Raw genomic sequence first — 27583 nt, 5'->3', positions numbered from 1 at the left:
TTGAAAATGGTGGTCTTGCCCATAAATAGTAATATATTATATTAGTAAACCATGAAGGACCCCTAAATTGCTGATCATCAGGGTTTCTGAAAGTCAGACCCCATTAATCTCACACTGATGGTCTCTCCTAGAGATAGGCTATCAATTTTAAAGAACCAGATAGTCCCTTGAAAAGCCATTTCAATTTACATTACCTCTTATTCCTGCAACCTTGTTGGCATCAAGTGCCAGTAGTCCTTGTACACTTGCTTCAGTAGCACTGCTCAACAACGCCTCTTTAGTGAACAAGGTGCGAACCAAGTAACGAGCAGCATACTTTGGCTGTGTCTTCTGTCTTGCCTTCACCAAAAAACTGCCTGGGACTTTGATGTTCCTACTTGGATCGCCAAGAAACTCTGAAAATAAAGCAATTAAGGAACACTCAGAAAGTACAACATTGTCAATGTGTAAGATGGAAAAAAAAAGCAAAAACTACCACTCGATTCACACTATAACGCCAATGCAATGCAGAAAAATGTCTGGAGAGAAGAGCAATATCACGCTGTGTTGTTGTTATAATGGCATGGATGGATGAAGCTGTGCTGCAGTCTGCAGGTCCCCCACACTATTTCCCTGTGAGCCAACATCTGCATCGTCCTTTCTGTTCCAGACATCAATGGCAGCTGACTGACCGTGTTCTGTTGGGTTCTATAGGTCTGTGGAAAGAACTGTGCTGCATGTGGTAGGTGACAAAATATGTGACAGAAGCTCCTAGGAGCCTCTAGCGCAGAAATCATCTAAGCTAGTAATGAGCGAACATGCTTGGATAAGGTGCTATCTGAGCATGCTCCTGTGCTAACCGAGTGGAGTGCTAGAAAAATAAGTTCAAGTCTCTGCAGCTGCATGTCTCAACACATGCAGGGATTCCCTGTTTGCTAGGCAATCCCTGCATGTGTTGCGGCTGTCGATGCACTCTACCAAACATATGACAGTCACTCGGTAAACACAAGTTTTTCAGGGAGAATAGAAGGAATGGAAGGGGACGGGCTTCCACATGTAACTTACCATGCATTGGACCCAGTTGAACTGAAGAGGATGGTAATTCTTCACTTGTAACATTTGTTGGCATCATCAACGGTTCAATCTCAGCAGCAGCTCTACTTGCCTTTATTTGTCCCTTTGATGAAGATGCAGGAGGCATGGTGATAGAAGGTGGAGAAGAGCAAGTGCTTTCAGGCAAAGTTTCAATTTTTACTTCTCTATTCTCTTCATCTGACACAGTAATGATGGGCTGCAAAGAATGGGTAGATACAATGGTAGGGAGAGGTGGACTCGATCTGTGAAGAGTCTGCTGAGCTTCCATTGGAAGTGGCAATGAAGGAACGGGCTCAAATTTTTTGGTGCTCGGATGCAGTTTTCGTGGAGTGTTCCTTGAAGGATGTAGTATCAGTGAGCTTGGGACTCTTGGTGGAAAGTGAGCTAGTCTCTGCGCAGGCATAGTGAAACAAAAAAAAGGTTTTAATAACCAAAAAACTCATTAAAATGGTGTGAATAACTTTGCAATACTTTTTTTTATGGCAATTTCAATAAAATTAAGAAACTTTGCAAATAGTCTTGATTAAAAATATCCTACAGTTCCCGTGCAGAAATTAATTACCTCCATATTAAATGGCTACCGGTGTGTACTGCTGATTATGCGTTTCACTTTTCTTCTGTCCCAGGTTTCTTGTAAAGCTACCCCTGGACACTGTAAAGTTGTCTATGGTCAGGGTGGGTAATTACTCTCATTTATCTAGAATTCAAAACTGTATAGGCATTCCCTTGCATACTTGTACATCTCTGTACTCATTACTGGTTGGTAAATACATAATATGAACATGTATGATCGGCCTGCCCCACATCACATCCTTTATCCATTCACCAGGCTCAGGCCCCCTTAACACATCCATTTTTTGTGTCCATATGCTGCCTATTTTTTAAGAACCGCAAATACAGATACACGCACACCCATTGTATTCAATGATGGTGTGCACATGTCAGGTTTTTCACCCGTAGACATGTCCTTTTTTTTGAGCAGCACGGACAAATAGCATGCGGCAAACACGCGCACTCAGATGACACATGGATGTGCATGTGTTATCCATGTGACACATACCGGTACCCGAGACACAGCTACAGTTCGTGCTGATCACAGGCGCCGGGTGTTGAAGGCAGCTTCCTGAGATCAGCGCAACCAAGCGACAATGATCGGAGTTGTGTTCAGCACCCGCTGTGTACATCGTGTGTAAAATTAAGAATTAAATACACAAATGGCGTGGGCTCCAGCGTAGTTTTCATAACCAGCAGAGGGAAAGCCCATAGCTGGGGCTCACGTTACTAATCAGGGAAGGGGACAATATCCCAACATTTTTTTTCTGGGGTCCCCCGTAAATGAACCAGTAAAGGCTAAGCAAATAGCTGTGAGATGTTATTAATAGTCTGGGAACCTTTTGGGTTATTGTCTCCTTTCCAAGATTATTAACATCAGCCCCCAGCCGTGGGCTTTCCCTTTGCATTTCTTTTATTTAATTCTTAATTTTACACACAACGTACACCAGAGGTGTATCTAGCGTTTCTGGCACCCGGGGCAAGGATTCATTTTGGCGCCCCCCCCAGGACATATGCCCCACGTCAGCCCCATCATTGCCCTCCCCTCCCCCCACACACACACCATTCACTTCTCTGCACATTCCCCTGCAGTGCGATACACACACACACACACACACACACCCCCCCAATACTGAGCCACACACACACATACACACATATACACACACATTCACACACACACACATTCACACACACACACACATTCACAAACACCCACATACACACACACCCACATACACACACACTCACATACACACACACACACACATACAAACATTCACACACACTCACATACACACACATTCACACACATCTCTCACCTCTCATTGCGCTCTGCTGCAGCAGCTCCATCGCCTTCCTCTCACACAGCCGGCCTCTGAATGATGACGTCATCCAGCGGCGCGTCTGTGTGAGAGGAAACAGGAAGACAGATCGCTGGGCAGCGAGCTGCAGGGATTTCTCCCTGCCCGCCGCAGCCACTCTGCAGGGGCTCCCCTCCACCTCTGCACTCATTGGGAGCCGGCACTCTGCAGCTTCTCTGTGCCGGCTGTCAGCTTGACAGTAGGCACAGAGAACAGCTGACACCCAGACCGGGGGCGGCAGAATGCAGCCGCCGGGGGAGACACTGCGGACCGCCGAATTAGGCGGCCCGACTGCGCCCGGGGCACATGCCCCGGCTGCGCCCCCCCCCCCTAGATACGCCACTGACGTACACAGCGGGTACTGAATACAACTCCCATCACTGTCGCCTGGTGGCGCCGATTTCAAAGAGACCAGGCGACAATTATGAGAGCTGCCTTAAGCACCCGGGAACAGCTAACTGTACTGCTTTTCCCAGGTGCCGGAATGTGTCGCACGGATGCCACACAGATGTTACACAAAACAGTTAATAAATAACATTTCCCACATGTCTACTTTACATCTGCATAATTTTTTAAAGATATATTTTTTTGTTAGGAAGGTATAAGGATTCAAAGTTGACCAGCATTTTCTCGTCTTTCCAACAAAACTTCCAAAACCATTTTTTTTTTAGGGACCACATCACATTTGGAGTGACTTTGGGAGGCCTATATGACAGAAAATACCCAAAGTGATGCCATTCTAAAAACTGCACCCCTTAAAATACTCAAAACCACATTCAAGAAGTGAACCCTTCAGGTGCTTCACAAGAATTCAAGCAATGAGGAAGGAAAAAACGTCTAACTGATTAATTTTGGAGGGCTGTCACAAATTTTTGCATAACGAGTTTCAGATTTTTTCGGTACTATTTTGGGGCACATCATATTTTTTATCGTTTTTTTATTCAGATTTTTCAAACATAGAATGAACAACAACCAGCAATTCAGTTATTGTTTCTTTTTTTGTGCTGTTTGTTGAGCGGCAAAAGTGATAAGACAGATTTGTTTTTCCGGTCAGAATGATTACAGGGATACCAGATTTATATTGTTTTTTTATGCTTTGCTATTTTTACACATTAAAAACAATATTTTACAAAAATGAATTTGTTTTTACATCGTCATACTTTGAGAGCTTTAACTTTTTTATTTATTTGCCAAAAAACCATATTAGGGATTGTTCTTTGCGGGACGGTTTGGCGTTTTCATTTGTACCCTTTTTATCTACATACGACTTTTTGATCGCTTTTGATTCACTTTTTGTTAGTCCATATGTTGAAAAAGTGACATTTTTGGCATGTTTTTATTATCTTTTTTACAGTGTTAGCCATATGGAATAAATAACATGCAAGTTTTATAGAGCGGGTCATTCTGGAGACGGCACTACCAATTATGTGTACTTTTTTTTGTTTTATCACAAATGCTGCATTTTGTGTGGCAAAACAGATTTTAGTGATTTGTCGGTGCTTTTTTGGGTGTGTTTTTTACATATTATATTTTACTTTCTTCTTTTTTTACTTTTTCATTTAGTCCCACTGTGGGGCATGTGTAATTTTTATTTTGATCTCTGGTCTCATAACGCTGCAGTACTCATCTCACTGACTCAACCTGTGAGACCCAGCTTATTGCTGGATTTCACAGGCCACCGTATCACATGACCTCAGGGTACCACGTTAACCATCGGGACTCGCGATTCTCATCACGGGAGTATGAAGTTACTAAGGCCCTGCAACCAATTAAACACTGCTGTCGCAATCGACAGCTGTATTTAAGGGGTTAATTGGTCCCAATCGGCTCCAAAACCAATAGAGCAGGGTGTCAGCTGTCAGCGGCATTAACAAGTGTATCGGCAGTCATTAAGGGGTTAAATAAAGCAGCTTTGTACTTTATACTTCCTGGGTTTTTTTTGCGTTAACAAAACTTTATTGACATACTACTTAGGTGCGGATTACATGAGTTTTTTTGGAGTTTCCGCTGCAGAAAAGCTCTAAAAACTCATGTCCATTTTTCTACCTGTGGATTTTCCAAATCTAATGCAAGTCTATCAGAAAAATTCACACAGAAAACTCAACGTATCCGCAAGAGAAATTGACATGCTGCGAATTTGAAACACATCGCAGGTCAGCTTACGCCGAGTATAATAAAAGCAGAGGGCAGGAGGTTTCTATAAAGCCCATCCACTGTAAGACGCTGCGTTTTTGACACAGCATCAAAAATACACCAAAAGCTTACTGTGGGAACGTACATGGAGGGGGTGGTTATGAATACACACAAATGAGGCTTGTATAGGGCACTAGATACACACAAGCGTGATGCACAGTGTCTGGCTTGCAGCCTATTAGTTATACCCATACTTTTAGATTAGGCGGGCTGCGCTATATCAGCGCACCCCACAAGGACAGACACCCCAATTTACCCTGCAACCACCTCCTACATGAGGTGTGTGTGTGTGTGTGTGTGTGTGTGTGTGTGTGTGTGTGTGTGTGTGTGTGTGTGTGTGTGTGTGTGTGTGGTTTTCATCAGGAATTCGCACCTGTGCTGCCTCTGCCTTTATCATGGTGGGCTGCTGCATCCTGTATATTGGTTTTGTGACCTGGTGTTGGTAAGTAGGGCAGTCTATTTTACGTTATGTTTTTTGAAAGATATGGCTTTATGTAGATATTTTTGATTTTACTTTCATAACTCGCAAGATAGTGGTCTGAACAACGAAAGCAATTGTTACCATCCACCTCTCGTGTCTCCCCTTTTCCTCGTAGTTTGTAAGCTTGCGAGCAGGGCCCTCATTCCTCCTGGTATCTGTTTTGATCTGTGTTTATTGTTATGCTGTAATGTCTATTGTCTGTACAAGTCCCCTCTATAATGTAAAGTGCTGCGGAATATGTCGGCGCTATAGAAATAAAATGTATTATTATTATTATTATTATAGTGAGGACCCTAGACGTGGGTTGCTAGCTATTTTGGCCAAAATGTCAACCAATACCTCATGCGTTTTATACATTTTATGCAGGATGCAGCCAGGCCCTTTAGAGTTGGCAGTGGAAATTGGGGTGTCTATCCTTGTGGGGTGCACGGATATAGGTTAGCCTGCCTGATCTAATCATATGGGTGCCACTAATACCTCGCTCTGGAAGCCATGTTTTTGAACGAATGTCTATTTCTATTTTTAAAGAAATGTTTGGATAAAATGAAGAGGTCATAACTAGCATTTTTAATTATCTCACGATGAGACACATTTGTGTGACCAATGCCCTATGCAAGCCTCATCTGTGTGCATTTATAATACTGGGCAATTCTTCTAGTCCATTCAGGTCGGTGTGTGAGTAGTTGTTTTATTAGTATTTTCCATCTGGGATCTGATGTCTTATTCCAAAGAAAGCCATGTTTTTCTTAAATGTAAATGAGCTCTTGCAGGCTATGGGGCGAACACTGACCTGTATGAGACTCTGCCTCTAGAGCTTGTTTTAGATAAAGAGGGCGTTACCAGTGTGATGTGTATTGGCCGCTCTCTGCTCTCCTGATCTCACTGCAGAGTTGTGTGTGATTATAACTGACAAAGGACAGCATTAAAGAGGTTGTCCACTACTCAGATGACTCCTTCTCAATCAATATGTCCGCCCTTATAAAACAACACTTGATACTCACCTGCAGTGCCGTTCCAACAGTGTTGGCACTGGCTCTCCTTTGGCCAATCAGTGCTTGCTTCACTCCCCTTCCTTCAGACAAATCAGACACCCGGAAGAAGTGAAAGCTGTGGCTGATCTCTCATTACCTCCAAATGTCCATTATATCTGTAGGAGAGGAGAGAGAAGCCGGCGCTGTTTGGACTCAGTAGAGCCAGTGTCGTCACTGCTGGAACGACATCAGAACCGTAGGGGAGTATAGGTGGTATTATTTTACTGGGGGGGAACATAGGGATTAAGAAGGTGTTTCCTGAGTAATGGACAAACGCTTTAAACAACATCTGCGGTTGTCCTCTTAGTGCTTCAACTTCCATCTCACAGGCAGCCAGTGTTGCAATACAGCAGAGCTGTGAGAGCTGCAGCAGATGAGTTTGTAAGAAGACAAAGTTCAGTTCTACTGTTCTGTATTAGTTACACATCTCATACTGCTAACGTCTCCTTTTATTAAAAATAAGCTATGGAGACATGTTCTCTTGCAGATGTGTCCGGCCCATAGTTCTGAGCAGCTCATTTATATATAAGAAAAATGTGGATTTTTCTGGAACAAGACATGGGATTGCAGATATCAAGGTAACATTTTATTCAGCTTCCTGTGACCTACATACCCATATAGATGGCTTAGCAAGGTTGATCCTACTGAAAGATTCCGTTTAGATTTAAAGTCGACTGAACCCGCAGATTTTGACCGGACCAGCTGACCAACTAATATGTATGGGGACTCTCAACTCATAACAGAGCCCAACATTCATGGCTATGGAGGAGCATGGAAACAGTTTGTTTGGCGACAGCTAAGGCATGTTGGCAAGTAGCATATAAAAATGGTAAGGTACCCAAAAACTAATATAAATAAATAATTTAAAAAAAAAAAACCACATTACTCACAGGCTTTAAATGTGGTTTCATCCGTGCATGATGCATCTCAGATACCCTTCTCTGGAGCAAATCCATCTTTTTATCCAGTTTGAGGACCATTTCATACACAGCCTAAAATGATACAATGTTGCAATCAATTGTCTGTGTGGTAGCCATTACTTCATTTCATTCTCCCAGCGTAAAGGAATGGTACATCTAATTATATACTTACCTTGTAATGTCTTCACATCCTGTTCCGTCCAAATGTGTCCGGATCCCAGAATTCCAAGCGGCGGAAGTTCACCGACCTCCATATTGGGACACCCAAGCGATGGGCGTCTCAATATGGAAACTGCTGGTGGTACCAGCCTCTTGCGCGGTACCACCAGCAGAACACCATCGCACCACACACAAACACACACTGTATACGCCGTACACACCTCACACAAACACACACTGTATACGCCGTACGCACCACACACACATACACAAAGACACACACTGCATATGCCACACGCACCACACACATACACACTGTATACGCTGTACGCAGCCTCTTGCGCGGTACCACCAGCGGAACACCGTCGCGAACACGCTGTCGGGATCAGCCGAATGATTCACTGACCGCCTCCATCTTTGTACAGGAGGAGCGCATGCGCACTTTTAATGTGACCGCCGCTATCTGTCTGCACAAAGATGACGGCATTCTGATTTACTGCGTAGGCGCAGTGAATCCTTCCGCTGATAACGGCGGCACATGGTCAAAGAAGAGAGCACAGACGGGAGAAGTCAGCACATGGGGAAAGAGACAGCGGATAGGTTGGATGAGCAGATGGGGGGGGGGGTTTTTTCTCAACGCTGCAAAGCCTGCACCCATCGTGACATTACCGCCCTCCCGATGCGACCGCATCGGGCCTCCATCTAGTGTTTACATATAAGACTAGTTGTAAAAGAAACCAAACACACACACAACACATAAAATGTGTAAGCTTTACATTCTCCATGCTGATTAGTTAGTTATTGTCAAGGAAAGCGGTTTTGCATGTAGTATGTATGTACAGCGGGTGAAATAAGTATTGAACACGTCACCAATTTTCTAGGTAAATATATTTATAAAGGTGCTATTGAACTGAAATTCTCACCAGATGTCGGTAACAACCCATCCAATTGACACAGTAAAAGAATTTAAACCAAAGATGTCAATAAATTAAGTTATGTGTAAAAATGAGAAATGACACAGGGAAAAAGTATTGAACACCTGAAGAAAGAGAGCTGCAGAAAGTCATGGAAACTCATGACAATAGCTGAAATCTATCAGGAATTCGAAAGCAATCTTGCTATGTAGTGAAAAATAATATCAGCTGGTTCAACTGACGGTCTGTAAAAAAAGGTGTTTCATTACCAAGGTACCACAGAAGGAAAATCTAATGATGGGTAAAACCAGTGAGCAGTCTCAAGACCTTTGCAACCTTATTGTTGCAAAACATACTGATTGCATTGGTTACAGACTTATTTTATTTTTACAGGGTATTTCTAAACTGCTTAAGGTTCCAGTGAGCACTGTTGGGGCCATAATTCAGAAGTGGAAAAAACATCATTTCACAATAACCCGGCAATCACCAGGTGCTCCCCCGCAATATTTCACACAGAGGAGTGAAAAGAATCAGAAGAGTCATCCAAGAGAAAATAATCACCTGTGGAGAGCTACAGAAAAATGTACCTGCTGATTCCAGGTCTGTTTCAAAGAAAACAATAAGTAATGCAGTCAACCTCCATGGCCTGTGTGCACACTCACCACACAAGACGCCATTGCTGAACAAAAAGCATGTTCAAACTTGTTTAAAGTTTGTTCAATAACATTTAGACAAGCTTGTGAAATACTAGGAGAATGTAGTCTGGTCAGATAAGACCAAAATTGAACTCTTTGGATGCCATAATACATACTACGTTTGGAGGCCAAAATGCACTGCATATCACCTTCAAAACACCATACTGGAACCCCACGAGGGGCACTACAACAAAATGGTTAAAGGGTGGTAAATCTTGATGCATGCAGAACACTAGGGAGGGAGTTGCTCATAGCTTCCTGTAGCTCATAGCGAAACCAGAAGTTTACACAAAAAGACATACAGTATATACATGTTATTCTCAATATCTGACATGAAATCAGAATAAACATCTCCCGTTTTAGGTCAATTAGGATTACCATAATTATTAATATTTACCAAATGCCAGAATAATGAGAGAGAGAACGTTTAAGGCATTTTATTACTTACTGCAAAGTCAAAAGTTTACATACGCCAAGATTACTTTGCCTTTAAACAATTCTGGACTGCCCATATGGTGATGATGTCAAGTGTTTGGAAGCTTTCGACAGGTTTTTTTTTGCAACATTTGAGTTAATTAGAGACACCTGCGGATGTATTTTAATGCAAACCTTAAAAACACTGCTTCTTTGTGTAGCATCATGGGAAAGTCTAAAGAAATCAGCCAAGATATCAGGATGAGAATTGTGGACTTGCACAAGTCAGGCTCATCCTTGGGTACAATTTCAAAATACCTGAAGGTGCCTCATTCATCTGTACAAACAATCATACGCAAGTACAAACTAGATGGGAATGTCCAGCCATCAAACCGCTCAGGAGACGGGTTCTGTGTCCCAGAGATGAACGTGTTTTGGTCCGACATGTGCATATCAACACAAGGACAAAAGCAACAGACCTTGTGAATATGATGGCGGAAGCTGGTAAGATTGTGTCAATATCCACAGTGAAACAAGAACTTTATCAACATGAGCTGAAAGGCCACTCTGCCATGAAGAAGCCATTACTCCAAAAGAAACGTAAAAAAGCCAGATTAATGTTTGCAAAGACAGGAACAGTCTATAATTTTATGATAGGTTAATTTTAACATTGAGAGATAGAATATTAAAAATAAAATCCAGAAAATCACATTGTATAAATTACATAAATTTGCATTTTGCAGTCAGAAATAAATATTTGATCCCTCACCAACCATTAAGAGTTCTGGCTCTTAGGTGAGAGATCAGCCTAAGACTACACGGAGGGAACTTGTTAATGATCTCAAGGCAGCTGAGACCACAGTCACCGAGAAAACCATGTCTTTGTCAGTGGGCAAACTTACAAAATCAGCAAGGGATCAAATACTTATTTCCCCCAATATATTATAATAATATATATATATATATATATATACACTCACCGGCCACTTTATTAGGTACACCTGTCCAACTTCTTGTTAACACTTAATTTCTAATCAGCCAATCACATGGCGGCAACTCAGTGCATTTAGGCATGTAGACATGGTCAAGACAATCTCCTGCAGTTCAAACCGAGCATCAGTATGGGGAAGAAAGGTGATTTGAGTGCCTTTGAACGTGGCATGGTTGTTGGTGCCAGAAGGGCTGGTCTGAGTATTTCAGAAACTGCTGATCTACTGGGATTTTCACGCACAACCATCTCTAGGGTTTACAGAGAATGGCCCGAAAAAGAAAAAAAATCCAGTGAGCGGCAGTTCTGTGGGCGGAAATGCCTTGTTGATGCCAGAGGTCAGAGGAGAATGGGCAGACTGGTTCAAGCTGATAGAAAGGCAACAGTGACTCAAATCGCCACCCGTTACAACCAAGGTAGGCCTAAGAGCATCTCTGAACGCACAGTGCGTCGAACTTTGAGGCAGATGGGCTACAGCAGCAGCAGAAGACCACACCGGGTACCACTCCTTTCAGCTAAGAACAGGAAACTGAGGCTACAATTTGCACAAGCTCATCGAAATTGGACAGTAGAAGATTGGAAAAACGTTGCTTGGTCTGATGAGTCTCGATTTCTGCTGCGACATTCGGATGGTAGGGTCAGAATTTGGCGTAAACAACATGAAAGCATGGATCCATCCTGCCTTGTATGGAGCATCTTTGGGATGTGCAGCCGACAAATCTGCGGCAACTGTGTGATGCCATCATGTCAATATGGACCAAAATCTCTGAGGAATGCTTCCAGCACCTTGTTGAATCTATGCCACGAAGAATTGAGGCAGTTCTGAAGGCAAAAGGGGTCCAACCCGTTGCTAGCATGGTGTACCTAATAAAGTGGCCGGTGAGTGTATATATATATATATTTATAAATAAATATATATATATATATATATTTCATATATATACACATATATATATTTCATATATATACTCATACATACAGTACAGACCAAAAGTTTGGAAACACCTTCTCATTTAAAGATTTTTCTGTATTTTCATGACTATGAAAATTGTACATTCACACTGAAGGCATCAAAACTATGAATTACCACATGTGGAATTATATATTTAACAAAAAAGTGTGAAACACCTGAAAATATGTCTTATATTCTAGGTTCTTCAAAGTAGCCATCTTTTGCTTTGATGACTGCTTTGCACACTCTTGGCCTTCTCTTTATGAACTTCAAGAGTTAGTCACCGGGAGTGGTCTTCCAACAATCTTGAAGGAGTTCCCAGAGATGCTTAGCACTTGTTGGCCCTTTTGCCTTCACTCTGCGGTCCAGCTTACCCCAAACCATCTCAATTTGGTTCAGGTCTGGTGACTGGAGGCCAGGTAATCTGGCGTAGCACCCTATCACTCTCCTTCTTGGTCAAATAGCCCTTACACAGCCTGGAGGTGTGTTTGGAGTCATTGTCCTGTTGAAAAATAAATGATGTTCCAACTAAACCCATACCGGATGGAATAGCATGCCGCTGCAAGATGCTGTGGTAGCCATGCTGGTTCAGTATGCCTTCAATTTTGAATAAATCCCCAAGTGTCACCAGCAAAGCACCCCCACACCATCACACCTCCTCCTCCATGCTTCACGGTGGGAACCAGGCATGTAGAGTCCATCCGTTCACCTTTTCTGCGTCGCACAAAGACACAGTGGTGGGAACCAAAGATCTCAATTTTGGACTCATCAGAACAAAGCACAGATTTCCACTGGCCTAATGTCCATTCCTTGTGTTCTTTATCCCAAACAAGTCTCTTCTGCTTGTTGCCTGTCCTTAGCAGTGGTTTCCTCGCAGCTATTTTACCATGAAGGCCTGCTGCACAAAGTCTCCTCTTAACAGTTGTTGTAGAGAAGTGTCTTCTGCTAGAACTCTGTGTGGCATTGACCTGGTCTCTAATCTGAGCTGTTGTTAACCTGCGATTTCTGAGGCTGGTGACTCGGATAAACTTATCCTCAGAAGCTGAGGTGACTCTTGGTCTTCCTTTCCTGGGATGGTCCTCATGTGTGCCAGTTTCTTTGTAGCGCTTGATGGTTTTTGCCACTTCACTTGGGGACACTTTCAAATTTTCCCAATTTTTCAGACTGACTGACCTTCATTTCTTAAAGTAATGATGGCCACTTGTTTTTCTTTACTTAGAATTTGTATTATGGCAAGAAAAAAGCAGCTAACAGCCTATTCAGTAGGACTGTCAGCTGTGTATCCACCTTACTTCTGCACAACACAACTGATGGTCCCAACACCATTTATAAGGCGAGAAATCCCACTTAATAACCTGACAGGGCACACCTGTGAAGTGAAAACCATTCCCGGTGACTACCTCTTGAAGCTCATCAAGAGAATGCCAAGAGTGTGCAAAGCAGTCATCAAAGCAAAAAGGTGGCTACTTTGAAGAACCTAGAATATAAGACATAATTTCAGCTATTTCACACTTTTTTGTTAAGTATATAATTCCACATGTGTTAATTCATAGTTTTGATGCCTTCAGTGTGAACAGTGTGAATGTACAATTTTCATAGTCATGAAAATACATAATATATATTTTATATATATATATATATATATATATATATATATATATATATATATATATATATAGATATATACACACATACATATGATTATATATATATATATATATATATATATATATACACATACACATATGTATGTGTGTGAATATATATATATATATATATATATATATATATATATATATATATATATATATATATATATATATATATATATACATACACACACACGCGGTACAGTGATATTGCGCCCCTTCTATACTCATAAGGCACAGTAAAATTAATGGAATATTCATTTTACATCTAAAAGGCAGTATGTTAATTTCTGGCTTTTAATTCAGACAGAATGCCTCATCTTTGCAAACAAAGTATTTATCTGCTGCTATCTTTTGATGTTTGGGAGTAGACTTGCTAAAAACGAGCGCAGTAATTGTGTTTTCTATACCTGGCAATAGCTGAGCACTTCTGTGAGTGTAGGCAGTTGTTCTCCAGCATAAGACACATCTGAAATTACGCTTGCCTGATGATGAAAGATAGTACATATGAGTTGTTTGCATTTGCAGTAAATATAGCAAGTCAATAAAATAAAAATGAGTTACAGGTAAAAAATGGACAGAGCTTATTCAATATTCTGTTAAAGAAAACAGAGGTGTTACATGTTCTGCATCATTTAATCACGGAGACACAATGTTAGATCTTGTGGGTTCATGCTGCTTTGTTTGGGTTCCTCTGCTAACATAAAATCTATAATTTCTTAAATTGGTGGTCCAGGATTTAACAATTTATGACCTATCCATAGGATAGTGGAAAGAATCCAGTCGACACTACTGATCGTCTATATTGTGATGCATTGTGGCTCCAAATCAGAATTTTAAGATTGGTGGGGGTCCGACACCTGGCACCCGAACCGATCAACTGAAAAGTGCTCCAGCAGCGGAAAATATAAGCAGCATAGGGGGCAACACAGCAACCCCATACATTGCTTATTGTATACCGCTGCAGAGTCTGCACTTTAGCTTCCATTCAAGTGATGGGTATTGGACCTCCAACTATCTCATATTGATGAACTATTTTACTGAAAGGTTAATATTCATTAAAGGGAACATGACCGCTGAATCAACACATATAAAGTACGGTAATCTGTTTTTAAAGGGAATCTGTCATCAGGTTGTCGCTATGTAATCTGAGAGAACCATGAAGTATGGGCAGGAGACCCTGAATTAAAATATCACTGTTTTATCTGCTGCAGATCTAGCAGTTCTCTGAATGCTGAGCTCTGTATAACCCCGCCCACACCACTGATTGGCCTTTTTTGTGCCAATGTACAGTGTATACAGAAGGCTGCCAATCAGTGATGGGGGCGGGGTTACACAGAGAAGGAGGACTACATGGCATGAAACAAATAGTCCTCTAATAATAATCTCGAGCAGTTAACACATTGATTTTATTGAAACTACAACAAGGTCTCTGCACCAAAATCAAGCCGTTCTATCAGAAGCTGATTACAGGCAAACCCACTGTGTGGGAAGTTTACAGTATATAGTGATACTCAGTTATTCAAACTTCTTTTGCCACATATCCAAAGGACTTTGACAAGTTGAAAAGGAGTGCACTAAGGCGGACACGTCTTGAAGGAATGTGGTTAGATGTCCACTGTGCATAGCTGAAGTGGACATCTACCTACATGCCAGAGGTTGTGCCGGGATGCAAAGTCCTGGGAGGAGAGAGTGAGGCCAGATCAGGGATCTCAATCACACCTCAGTGGGCATGCAATCAATAGACAGGAAAAGACTGGTCCAGCTTTTAGACTAGTCAAGGTCCTTTATGTATTCATTGACATTTATTTTTAGGGAAGAGTCAGATGGCTGTATAACTTGGACGAGGATCACAATGCTTAAACTGCCCGTCGGCTCTCCTGAGCCAAGCTAGACAGCATGTATTTCCATGCAGTGATAACGCTCAGGACGGGAGGAGCTGACAGCCAGACCAAGCATTACGTTGCGATCCTCGTCTGTGTTATACGGCCATCTGACTTTTTCTTAAATATGCCCAGTGATCGAACATTGAATGATAATTCGATGACATAAAAATGACCATCAGCACATTCTTTTTTGTAAACAGTCATTTGGCTGTCGTTACTAATTAAATCTGCAAGTTGGGCGGGCTGCAGCAAAATTCTTCATGGTGAACAATGCAGATGTGCATTGCAGATTAAACAATTAAAAGGGGTGCGGAATCATCAAACCCTACTAGATTAATCCACAACATGACTCATGCAAATACTGAGAGAGAAGTGTATAATAAAAAAAAGCATAATACAACATTCAGTGGTAATTCATATCAGATATATCAATGATATGAAATCACTATCACCAAAATATTTCCATAACCATTAAAAAGAAAACATAAGACCACTTACATTCTCATATTCTGCCTCATAGTCATACTCTAGATTGTTAATCTCTTCATATTCTTCACCCTGCACAGACATCTGCATGTGTAACAACAAAAGCAAAGGGACAATGTTAAAAATGGTAAGAGTTCCAAAACAACAAGCAACAAAAAGAAAGTAAAGATAAATGTGTTCAGAGGGAAAAATATAAATTATAAAAAATCAGAGACTAAATTAAAATAAATTAATGACCTATGCAGTGAGCACATGTGCTATAACAAATGAAGAGATCTCTTCTTCTGGTCACTAAGGGTATGTTCAGTTCCACCCAGATACTATTTGATACATGTCAACAGTGTTGTATGCGTGTAACTGTATGTCCACATTGCAAGTTTACCGCAATCGGGTGTACAATTACAGCCCAGGAATGGTGTGCTTGTGCCATCCGCAGCAGGTGCTGGCTGTTATACACAGATAAGCTCTTATAGAAAACCAATTGATTACCTTTGTCAAATAGACCGCATACGTAACATGTCTATTGGCCATCAGTGGCCGATATTTGCAGCGTCTATAATAGCGAAAAGTATATACATGTTCAACGCCATATACTTAAACTCATAAGAAAGAAAAAATGCGTATATTGAACAATTTAATGAAAAATGATCTTTATTATTAATAAAAAATAAGGGATATAATCCCCATAGCATACATAATACAACAAACAAAAAAATCAAAAAGAAACACACGCCTGGTAGCCATATATGTGTGTCAATGGTGAGCCAACAAAAAAGTACATGGCACCATACTGAGTATGTATAAATCTCGAAAGACCAAAACCCTGGACCTAAGCAAACAAATACTAGATATAAATAATAATAGCCAAACCAAAAAGTACTGGAATGCAGGTAGTAAGTGAACACAAATCAACCTAGCATCTACTGTAATAGATATGATCCGCTGTGACACGGATCACTAAATACCAGCACAAAAAATGGCAGCAATTAAGCAATAATGTAGACCAGACATTAATAAGAGTACCTTACCCACACACTCAGAAGATGGTGCCACGACCCCTACGCGCGTTTCGGCGGCGTGCCTTCGTCAGGGGGAGACAGATAAGCTCTTGCTGCATGTGCTGGGACTGGAGTCCGCTCCAATTTCAGCACTAACTCCCCACAAAGCATTTAACAGCAGCAAGTGAGGAGTCTCCCCGTTTCGCCAATCCTGAAGCGCCATCACGGGTGCTGATGGTTTGCCATGATAACCGCAAGCCTAATGACAGCCTCTGAATCTGCTATGTACCTCAGCTGGAGTCTATTAGGCTACCTGAGTCAACGCTGAGCAGCCAGGTAATGCATTGCATAAATAGAATGACGTATTATCAATTGGACTTTGATCACATGTTCAAGAACCCTTGTGGGACCAGTAAGTATTGTTTTAAAAGGAAAGGGTCCCTACCAAAACTTTATTTAACTGCAGATATATTGGTAATCTACAAGTAAAAGGCGTTTTCAACATGTTTGGCTGGTTACTGGAAACTCGGCTACAGGGAGAAAATTAAGTAGTCTCCATGTAGCAGGTTGCTTGCAGTCATCAGGTGCTGCAGGGAGCTGTAACATTCATTGCTCCCTACATGGTCTATGCGCTGTTTTCACTCCACCTGATCTTGACGGAGCCTACTACGTGCACACACACTGCACAGTAAGCTGTCAATCAAGGGACAAGGAGAGAGGTTACAGCTGCAGCTCACTGTATAGTGAATGGTGACTGTAGCCGCTCCCTGCATCGCCACTGTGATTGGAAGCGAGCGGCTACAAGTAGAATACAACTTCAATTTCACTGTGTAGCTGGTCCGCCAGTAAGCCCACCAGACAGGAGGTAAATGCTATTTACCTGTAGATTACCACTAAATGGGAAAGTAAAAAGTGTTTCAGCAATCATCAGGCAGTCATTGCCGGCAAAGGATTTTCTACAAAGTATTAAATATGAAAATTTTATTTATGGTAAAGTTAATATGTAAAATTACTTTTGAACCCCTGCAATGAGGAGGCTTTGTAGAAAAATGGTTGCAATTCCTGAGTATTTCACAGGATATTTTTGTTCAACCTCTGCAATTAAACCTGAAAGTCTACACTTCAATTGCATCTCAGTTTTTTTCATTTTAAATCTAAAATAGAAGCACGCAGACCCCAAATCACCATGATTCTGTCACTGTCCAAGTATTTCTGGACTTGACTTTGTGTCTGTATATGTATAAACTGGGTATCACTGCAACCATTGACGAGCAAAATAAAAGTTACCATGTTAATTATACTCTGCAAAACTATAATGAAATATTATTATTATTTTTTTTAAAGAATTAATCCCACCACGACATGCAGCGTTACCACGAATATTGACAAAGGTCCACACTTGGGACCGAAACGTCGCATATGGGCTAATAAACTTCACCTGGACATTCCAATTGGCGTGCTGCCTTAATCACTTTTTTTTGCTATATCTATCTATTCTATCTATCTATAGATAGATACATAGATAGATAATAGTATACAAAAAAAAAAAAGAATATGGAATGCTGCCTGTTTTTGTGAAGCATATATATATATATATATATATATATATATATATATATATATATATATATATATATATATATATATATATATATATATATATATATATATATATATATATATATATATATATATATATATATACACTCACCGGCCACTTTATTAGGTACACCATGCTAGTAACGGGTTGGACCCCCTTTTGCCTTCAGAACTGCCTCAATTCTTCGTGGCATAGATTCAACAAGGTGCTGGAAGCATTCCTCAGAGATTTTGGTCCATATTGACATGATGGCATCACACAGTTGCCGCAGATTTGTCGGCTGCACATCCCAAAGATGCTCCATACAAGGCAGGATGGATCCATGCTTTCATGTTGTTTACGCCAAATTCTGACCCTACCATCCGAATGTCGCAGCAGAAATCGAGACTCATCAGACCAAGCAACGTTTTTCCAATCTTCTACTGTCCAATTTCGATGAGCTTGTACAAATTGTAGCCTCAGTTTCCTGTTCTTAGCTGAAAGGAGTGGTACCCGGTGTGGTCTTCTGCTGCTGTAGCCCATCTGCCTCAAAGTTCGACGCACTGTGCGTTCAGAGATGCTCTTAGGCCTACCTTGGTTGTAACGGGTGGCGATTTGAGTCACTGTTGCCTTTCTATCAGCTCGAACCAGTCTGCCCATTCTCCTCTGACCTCTGGCATCAACAAGGCATTTCCGCCCACAGAACTGCCGCTCACTGGATTTTTTTTCTTTTTCGGACCATTCTCTGTAAACCCTGGAGATGGTTGTGCGTGAAAATCCCAGTAGATCAGCAGTTTCTGAAATACTCAGACCAGCCCTTCTGGCACCAACAACCATGCCACGTTCAAAGGCACTCAAATCACCTTTCTTCCCCATACTGATGCTCGGTTTGAACTGCAGGAGATTGTCTTGACCATGTCTACATGCCTAAATGCACTGAGTTGCCGCCATGTGATTGGCTGATTAGAAATTAAGTGTTAACAAGAAGTTGGACAGGTGTACCTAATAAAGTGGCCGGTGAGTGTATATATATATATATATATATATATATATATGTATATATATATATACATATATATATATATATATATATATATATATATATATATATATATATGTATGTATGTATGTATGTATGTATGTATGTATGTATGTATGTATGTATGTATGTATGTATGTATGTATATATATATATATATATATATATATATATATATATATATATATATATATACAGGGGTTGGACAAAATAGTGGAAACACCTGGAAACATCAACAAAAGTTAGTTTAATATGGTGTAGGTCAATCTTTTGCAGCTATTACAGCCTCAGTTCTCCGAGGTATGGATTCATACAAGGTGTGAATTGTTTCCAAAGGAATTTTAGCCCATTCTGCAGTTAAAACACCCTCCAGTTCTTTGAGCGATGATGGCGGCGGAAATCGACGTCTAACTTGAATCTCTAAAATCGACCATAAATGCTCAATAATGTTGAGGTCTGGGGATTGTGGGGGCCAGATGAGATGCTTAACTTCATTAGAATGTTCCTCGTGCCGTGCTTTAACAATTCTAGCTGTATGAATTGGTGCATTATCATCCTGAAAGATGGCGTTCCCCTCCGGGAACAGTGCTTGAACCATTGGATGCACTTGGTTGCCCAAAATGCCTAAATAAACTCGGCTGTTAATTCTTCCATGAAGTGATATCATTGGCCCGGCGGATCTCCATGAAATAGCACCCCAGATCATCACAGAACCTCCGCCATGTTTTACGGTAGGGAGAAGGCAGTCTGGATGGAATGCTTCTTTCGGCTGTCTCCAAACGTACACTCGGCCAGAGGTCGGAAATAGGGTAAACGATGATTCGTCTGAGAATATCACATGTTTCCACGGCTCGAGGGACCAATTCTGGAGGTTTCTACACCACTCTAAACGCTTGGAAACATTTGTCATTGAGAGCAGCGGTTTTCTAATTGCAGCTCTTACGTGGAATCCAGATTTGTGCAGCTCCCGACAAACAGTTTTTGTGGAAACTGGGTTCTGTAGGTGTTCATTAAGCTCAGCAGTGATTTTCGGAGCCGTGGTCTTGCGATCCTCTCTCACAATTCGCTTTAGAGTCCGACGGTCTCTCTCAGTCAACTTTGACTTTCGGCCCGACCTGTGCTTTGCTGCGGAGGTTTTTCCTTCTCTTTCAAACGCAGTTATTACTTTGGAGACAGTACCTCTTGACACGCCAAGCATTCGGGCACTTTCTGTTAAGGTACCATTACACTAAGCGACGCTCCAGCGATATAGACAACGATCCGACCTAAACTAAATCGCTGGAGCGTCGCTGTTAGGTCGCTGTAGAGACGTCAAACACAGCAGCTCCAGAACGATGCAGGAGCGATCCAGTGACGTAACGGCGACTCACTTCTCGTTCACGCTCCATGTAAAAACATTGCTGACATCGTTGCTTTTGCTGTCAAACATGACGATACACGCCGATCTAGCGACCAAATAAAGTTCCAGACTTCTAGCTCCGACCAGCGATATAACAGCAGGATCCAGATCGCTGCTGCGTGTCAAACTCAACGAGATCGCTATCCAGGACGCTGCAACATCATGGATCATTGTCGTTCTCGTTGGAAAGTTGTTTAGTGTGAAGGTACCTTTACACTAGCGCCTGGCATACGAGCACCAACAATTTGGCCTCCTTGAAAATCCGAGAGGTCTGCCAATGCTATCAGGTTCTCATCAATGTTCTTACAATTATGCAAAACAAACAGTTAATTTACATACACATATCACAAATAATCAACTACAAAACATTACCATATGTCACAGTTTGCATGTTTAGCAGATGTTCGAAGATTATGATGCCAAAACGTTAGGTGTTTCCATTATTTTGTCCAACCCCTGTATACAGTGCCTACAAGTAGTATTCAACCCCCTGCAGATTTAGTAGGTTTACACATTTGGAATTAACTTGGCATTGTGACATTGGACTGTAGATCAGCCTGGAAGTGTGAAATGCACTGCAGCAAAAAAGAATGTTATTTCTTTGTTTATTTTTTTTTTAAATTGTGAAAAGTCTTTTCAGAGGGTCATTTATTATTCAACCCCTCAACCCACCAGAATTCTGTTTGGTTCCCCTAAAGTATTAAGAAGTAGTTCAGGCACAAAGAACAATGAGCTTCACATGTTTGGATTAATTATCTCTTTTTCCAGCCTTTTCTGACTATTTAAGACCCTCCCCAAACTTGTGAACAGCACTCATACATGGTCAACATGGGAAAGACAAAGGAGCATTCCAAGGCCATCAGAGACAAGATCGTGGAGGGTCACAAGGCTGGCAAGGGGTACAAAACCCTTTCCAAGGAGTTGGGCCTACCTGTCTCCACTGTTGGGAGCATCATCCGGAAGTGGAAGGCTTATGGAACTACTGTTAGCCTTCCACGGCCTGGACAGCCTTTGAAAGTTTCCTCCCGTGCCGAGGCCAGGCTTGTCCGAAGAGTCAAGGCTAACCCAAGGACAACAAGGAAGGAGCTCCGGGAAGATCTCATGGCAGTGGGGACATTGGTTTCAGTCAATACCATAAGTAACGTACTCCACCGCAATGGTCTCCGTTCCAGACGAGCCCGTAAGGTACCTTTACTTTCAAAGCGTCATGTCAAGGCTCGTCTACAGTTTGCTCATGATCACTTGGAGAACTCTGAGACTGACTGGTTCAAGGTTCTCTGGTCTGATGAGACCAAGATCGAGATCTTTGGTGCCAACCACACATGTGACGTTTGGAGACTGGATGGCACTGCATACGACCCCAAGAATACCATCCCTACAGTCAAGCATGGTGGTGGCAGCATCATGCTGTGGGGCTGTTTCTCAGCCAAGGGGCCTGGCCATCTGGTCCGCATCCATGGGAAGATGGATAGCACGGCCTACCTGGAGATTTTGGCCAAGAACCTCCGCTCCTCCATCAAGGATCTTAAGATGGGTCGTCATTTCATCTTCCAACAAGACAACGACCCATAGCACACAGCCAAGAAAACCAAGGCCTGGTTCAAGAGGCAAAAAATCAAGGTGTTGCAGTGGCCTAGTCAGTCTCCTGACCTTAACCCAATTGAAAACTTGTGGAAGGAGCTCAAGATTAAAGTCCACATGAGACACCCAAAGAACCTAGATAACTTGGAGAAGATCTGCATGGAGGAGTGGGCCAAGATAACTCCAGAGACCTGTGCCGGCCTGATCAGGTCTTATAAAAGACGATTATTAGCTGTAATTGCAAACAAAGGTTATTCCACAAAATATTAAACCTAGGGGTTGAATAATAATTGACCCACACTTTTATGTTTAAAATTTATAAAAATTTAACTGAGCAACAAAACTTTTTGGTTTGTAAGATTTATGCATCTGTTAATAAATCCTGCTCTTGTTTGATGTCTCTAACTTATTTGCATCTTATTAAACCTGCTAAATCTGCAGGGGGTCGAATACTACTTGTAGGCATTGTATAATTATATATATATATATATATATATATATATATATATATATATATACACACACACACACACGACGTTCTGATCGCATGACCATTCTCTATGAGAGCGGACACCCTGTAGCAGCGCCCACCTTTAACTCCTCTGGTGCTACTGTCGACAATGACAGTGACACCGAGGGGCATCGCAGAGGGAAGGTGCTCCCTCTTTGCTCCCATCAGCACAATGCAATTGCGATCATGTTGTGCCGATGGTCTCAATGGTGACCCTGGGCTGAAGGGTTATTAGCAGCAGCAGCAGCAGGGGTCGGTTGATGGAAGCAATAGTCCCATCAGCTGCCGCCTGTTGTCTCTTTTATCACTTAAATGTAACTCTCATCATTCTCCCCTGCTCGCGCCGATAGCTGGCAGAGCAGGGAAGAATGATGAGACCTGTGTTCAGCACCCAGGGCTGGGGAACAGCGCTTACTGTAACGCTTCTTCCCCGGCGCCAATGCATGTCACATGGATTACATCCATGTGTGTTATGCTTATGCATGTGTGCGGGACGTTTTGTGGCCCGTGCGGACCTTAAAAAACTGACATGTCAGAGTGTTTTGCCCGAGGACACACGGTTCGTGAAAACACACTGACATGTGCACAGAACCATTCACTTGAATAGGCAAATAGCGCTCTGTTCCTCCCGGGTCTCTCCGCATGGCTAAGTAGCACTGTACAGCCACATATGGGGTATTTCCATGTTCAGTAGAAATTGTGGGGCAAACTTTGGTGCCATTTTTTACCCACTTCTGGTGTGAAAATGTAAAATCTTTGACTAAAACAATTTTGGTGGTAAAAATGTAGTTATTTTGTCTTCACTGCCCAATGGTATAAAATTCTGTGACACATCTGTGGTGTCAATATGATCACTGCACCCTTAGATGAATTAATTGAGAGGTTTAGTTCGTAAAATGGGGTCACTCATGGGGGGGTTCTGCTGTTCTGGCACCTCATGGGCTCTCCCAGTGGGTCATGGCACCTGCGAACCATAACAGTAAAATCTGACACTCCTTACCTTCTGAGCTTTGCACTGTGCCTGAAAAATATTTCCCAATTACATGTAGGGTATTGGCGCACTCAGGAAAATATTTTTATATTTGTTGTAAAAAAAAATTAAAAAATTCTTATTGGCCCTTACAGAAATTAAAAACTTGGGGCTAAAAACTATTTAGTATTAAAAATGTAATTTATTCTTTTGTCACTGCTCAGTGGTAGTGCGATATAAAATTCTGTGAGGCACATGGGGTGTCAATATGATCACTGCACCCCTAGATACATTCAATGGGGAGTGTAGTTTGTAAAATGATTCACATATAAGGAGTTTCTGCTGTTCTGGCACCTCAGGGGCTCTGCCTATGTGACATGGCACCCTCAACCATTCCAGCAAAATCTGAACTCCAATATGGTGCCTCTTCCCTTCTGAGCTTTGCACTGTGCCTAGTAGTATTCCCATACATATGGGGTATCAGCGTACTCAAGAGAAATTGCACAACAACTTGTGGGGTCCAATTTCTCCTGTTACCCTTGGTAAAATAAAAAATTGGGGGCGAAAATATTTTTGTGGAAAAAAATATGATTTTTTATTTTCATGGCTCTACGTTATAAACTTCTGTGAAGCCCTTGAGGGGTTCAATGTGCTCGCCACACATCTAGATAAGTTCCTTGGGCTGTCTAGTTTCCAAAATGGGGTCTCTTGTGGGGGGTTTCCACTATTTAGGCACCTCAAGGGCTCTCGCTGGTTAACTTTGAACCCTTATAACTTCCTAACAAAAAGAATGACATTTGAAAAATTGTGTTGATGTAAAGTGGACATGTTGGAAATATTTATTAACTATTTTGTGTGACATAAGTCTGACTTATGGGCATAATAATTAAAAGTTTGAAAATTGGGAAAATGTTCGCCAAATTTCCGATATTTTCACAAATAAACGCAAGTCATATCAAAGAAATTTTACCACTAACATGAAGTACAATATGATCTCAGAATCGGTGGGGTACGTTGAAGCGTTCCAGAGTTATTACCACCTAAAGTGACACTGGTCAGAATTGAAAAAAATTGGCATGTCAGGAAGGTGAAAACAGGCTTCGGGGTGAAGGGGATAAAAATAGTTACACAGCATATGTAAATGGTTTCTATATACAAAAGTTTTTTTTATTGCCGATTTGGTTTTGCCCATGTGATATTTTAGCCTGTTTTTTTCAAGAACGATTTTGAAATATATTCTCACGAAATAACAGGAAAAGGTACTCCACCTACAGGGAGACTGTATTTTTTATTTTTAATAGTTTGTTTGACCCATAAAAATAAATCTACAAGCAATAAGAATTGCATAGGTGTCAAAATGGTGACAAAAGAAAAACAGAATTTATTTAAAAAGTCATCTCTTTTGCAAAACACAATAAAAACCTTGGTATCGTCATGATTATATCAACCTGCAGAAAAATGTTAACATAGCAAGTATACCTAATCATGAATGGTGTGTTAAGAAAAAATAACTAGATTTGATATGGCTATAATCGTACTAACCTACAGAATAAAAAAAATAACACTTTATTTGTGTAGCACACCAATTAGCATAAAATGCAAAAACCCCGATTCCTTCCCATAAACAGCTAATAAAAGTTTAAGAACGTATATGTACCCCAAAATGATGCCAATGGCAAATACAAATATTCCAGGAAAAAAAAACCTTGTAAACTGCTGCTGCTGCTGCAAAAAAAGTTATGCTCTTGGACAACAAAAGTGAGGGAAAAAAATTGTAATAAAGGCCAAAACAGTCTGTGACACTAAGGGATTAATTGGCCCCACTGGATATATTTTACACTCCTCAATATTGATATTACAACAAGGATAAGTCTTGAAATGTAAAAAAAATCACAGGATTGATGGACATGTTAATGATTTGCAAATGATGGGAAAAATGGAAACCAAACTGTCAAAACATCTCGATTTATTCAGTATCGAGTATGAGCACCACATGCAGAAGAACAGACACTTGTACACCTTGGCATTGTATCACCGAGGTTAATAATGGTTGTCTGAGGAGTGTTTGTCATGCTGAATGCACTTGAACAAAACATCAAGGTCCACTGCTGGCAGTTGTCTTCGTAATTGCTGTCCACAGACGTTTCAGATGTGCTTGGTGAGCGACAAATCTGGAGATGCTGAAGGCTATGGTAGCACATTTAGGCCACATATACTGCTCACATAGCATGACCAACATGTGGCCTGGCATTGTCATGTTGAAAAACTGTTCCTGGGACACTTTTACATCCCCTTGTGAAAGCCTCTTCATGGCGTTACCCATGTGGTCTCGCTGAAGAGGAGAGATCTGATTTAAGCCTTCATTGCAGTCTTGCTCTACACCATGATAGCTTTTCAGAGCGGTGGTGTAAGGTCAATGGAAGACCTGTAGGTTGACATCTAGCTCGTAGGCCAATGTCGTGCAAACGCCTTTTGCTGGTTTCTGTAGACACTGGCACGTTCGACTTGGGATTATGATTTGGGGTGGCATAATAGTCTTCATTCCAGGTACATTAACAGCTCGGAATTCCTTTGATTTGGTGGTGGAACCAGTGGTATGACCATATCTTCAATGTGTCCCAGGAGCTGTTTTTCAATACGACAACATCTCACCGCATGTAGTTTGTGCTACTCTGAGCAGGCACCATGGCCTGAATATCTTCGAACTTCAACACATCTGTGACGTCATTGGTTGGCCAGTGCAAAGGGTGCGGATCTTGATGATTTGTGCACCCAAGTCATTCAGGATGTCAGAACATTCCTCAGCCAACCACTAATAACCTCACTGATAGCACCCAAGGCGTGTGTGTGAATTTCTACACTCAATACTGGAGAAAAAAAAAAAGAGATGTTTGAAAATGTTTCCATTTTTTTCATCATTTACAAATCATTAACATGTCTATCGTTCTTGTGATTTCCACAATTCCACCACTTTTCTTCCCTGGTGCTACAATTGCAATGTTGAGAAGAGTCTATTATTAATCGCTGTCTGGAGTAAAGAAGTCTTTGAAATATACATACTGTAGTGCCTGAGCTCAAGTTGCTGATTTTCTGGCGTTTACGTGGAATGCGAAATCGCAGCTCCTCAGTAGTATTGACGTCTGTCTGCATGGCAAAGTGTGGCGGATACGTGTCACTCCAGATCTACTCAGTGACAGCAGATTATCATCCTCTGAAATGGAAGCAGAACACCAAAAATGTAATAACATCATAATGTACAAGTAATAGAAAGCAGGCAGAAAGTCACTGCTCAAAGAGGAAAGCTACTTAAATCTTACGTATATATATTTATTGAGCTATGGCAATCTTTATTAGTTTGTTTTTATTGCTACTTTTTTGGGGATAAGATTTTTATTTTTAGGAGGCAAGGTGACGAAAAATTGAATTTCTGGCCTCCATTTTTTTTAGTTTATGCCACTTACTATATAGGATCATTTTTTTTCATTTAAAAAAGTTTGGACTTTTACAGATGTGGCAGTACAAAACATGCTTTTTTAAAATTTTCAGAATGGAAAAACATGAGGTGATTAAAAACATTTAGGACTTGTAATTAACAGGTTTTTTTAACCCAGCATTGCTGGGTATTACACGGCAATATGTTTAGTATTCTTCAGTGAAAAATGACGCAAACATTTCAAAAATTCATAAATTCACTGCGGGAAGGGAGGGTATTAACTGGAGCACATTTGCAACAATCTTGTGACTTTTT

At 41.3% G+C, this 27583-nt stretch overlaps 1 protein-coding gene across 3 annotated transcripts in view; it reads right to left on the bottom strand.

Moving 5' to 3' along the window:
* The window catches only part of BEND2 (BEN domain containing 2), a 54022-nt gene that overhangs the window by 13518 nt on the left and 12921 nt on the right, over positions 1-27583 (bottom strand). For all 3 annotated transcript variants that reach the window (XM_077296321.1, XM_077296320.1, XM_077296322.1), the window contains exons 2-7: positions 26896-27046; positions 15771-15842; positions 13797-13871; positions 7586-7687; positions 1045-1465; positions 195-395 (exon numbers count right to left, since the gene is read on the bottom strand). In XM_077296321.1, coding sequence (XP_077152436.1) covers positions 195-395; positions 1045-1465; positions 7586-7687; positions 13797-13871; positions 15771-15842; positions 26896-26985 — 961 coding nt within the window. In that variant the 5' untranslated portion in view covers positions 26986-27046. The remainder of the gene's footprint in view (positions 1-194; positions 396-1044; positions 1466-7585; positions 7688-13796; positions 13872-15770; positions 15843-26895; positions 27047-27583) is intronic.

This window comes from Ranitomeya variabilis, chromosome 3 (genome assembly GCF_051348905.1).
Source record: "Ranitomeya variabilis isolate aRanVar5 chromosome 3, aRanVar5.hap1, whole genome shotgun sequence".
Classification (NCBI taxonomy): domain Eukaryota; kingdom Metazoa; phylum Chordata; class Amphibia; order Anura; family Dendrobatidae; genus Ranitomeya; species Ranitomeya variabilis.
Note: the sequence above shows the minus strand (reverse complement) of the source record. Positions and strands in the feature narration are given on the sequence as shown.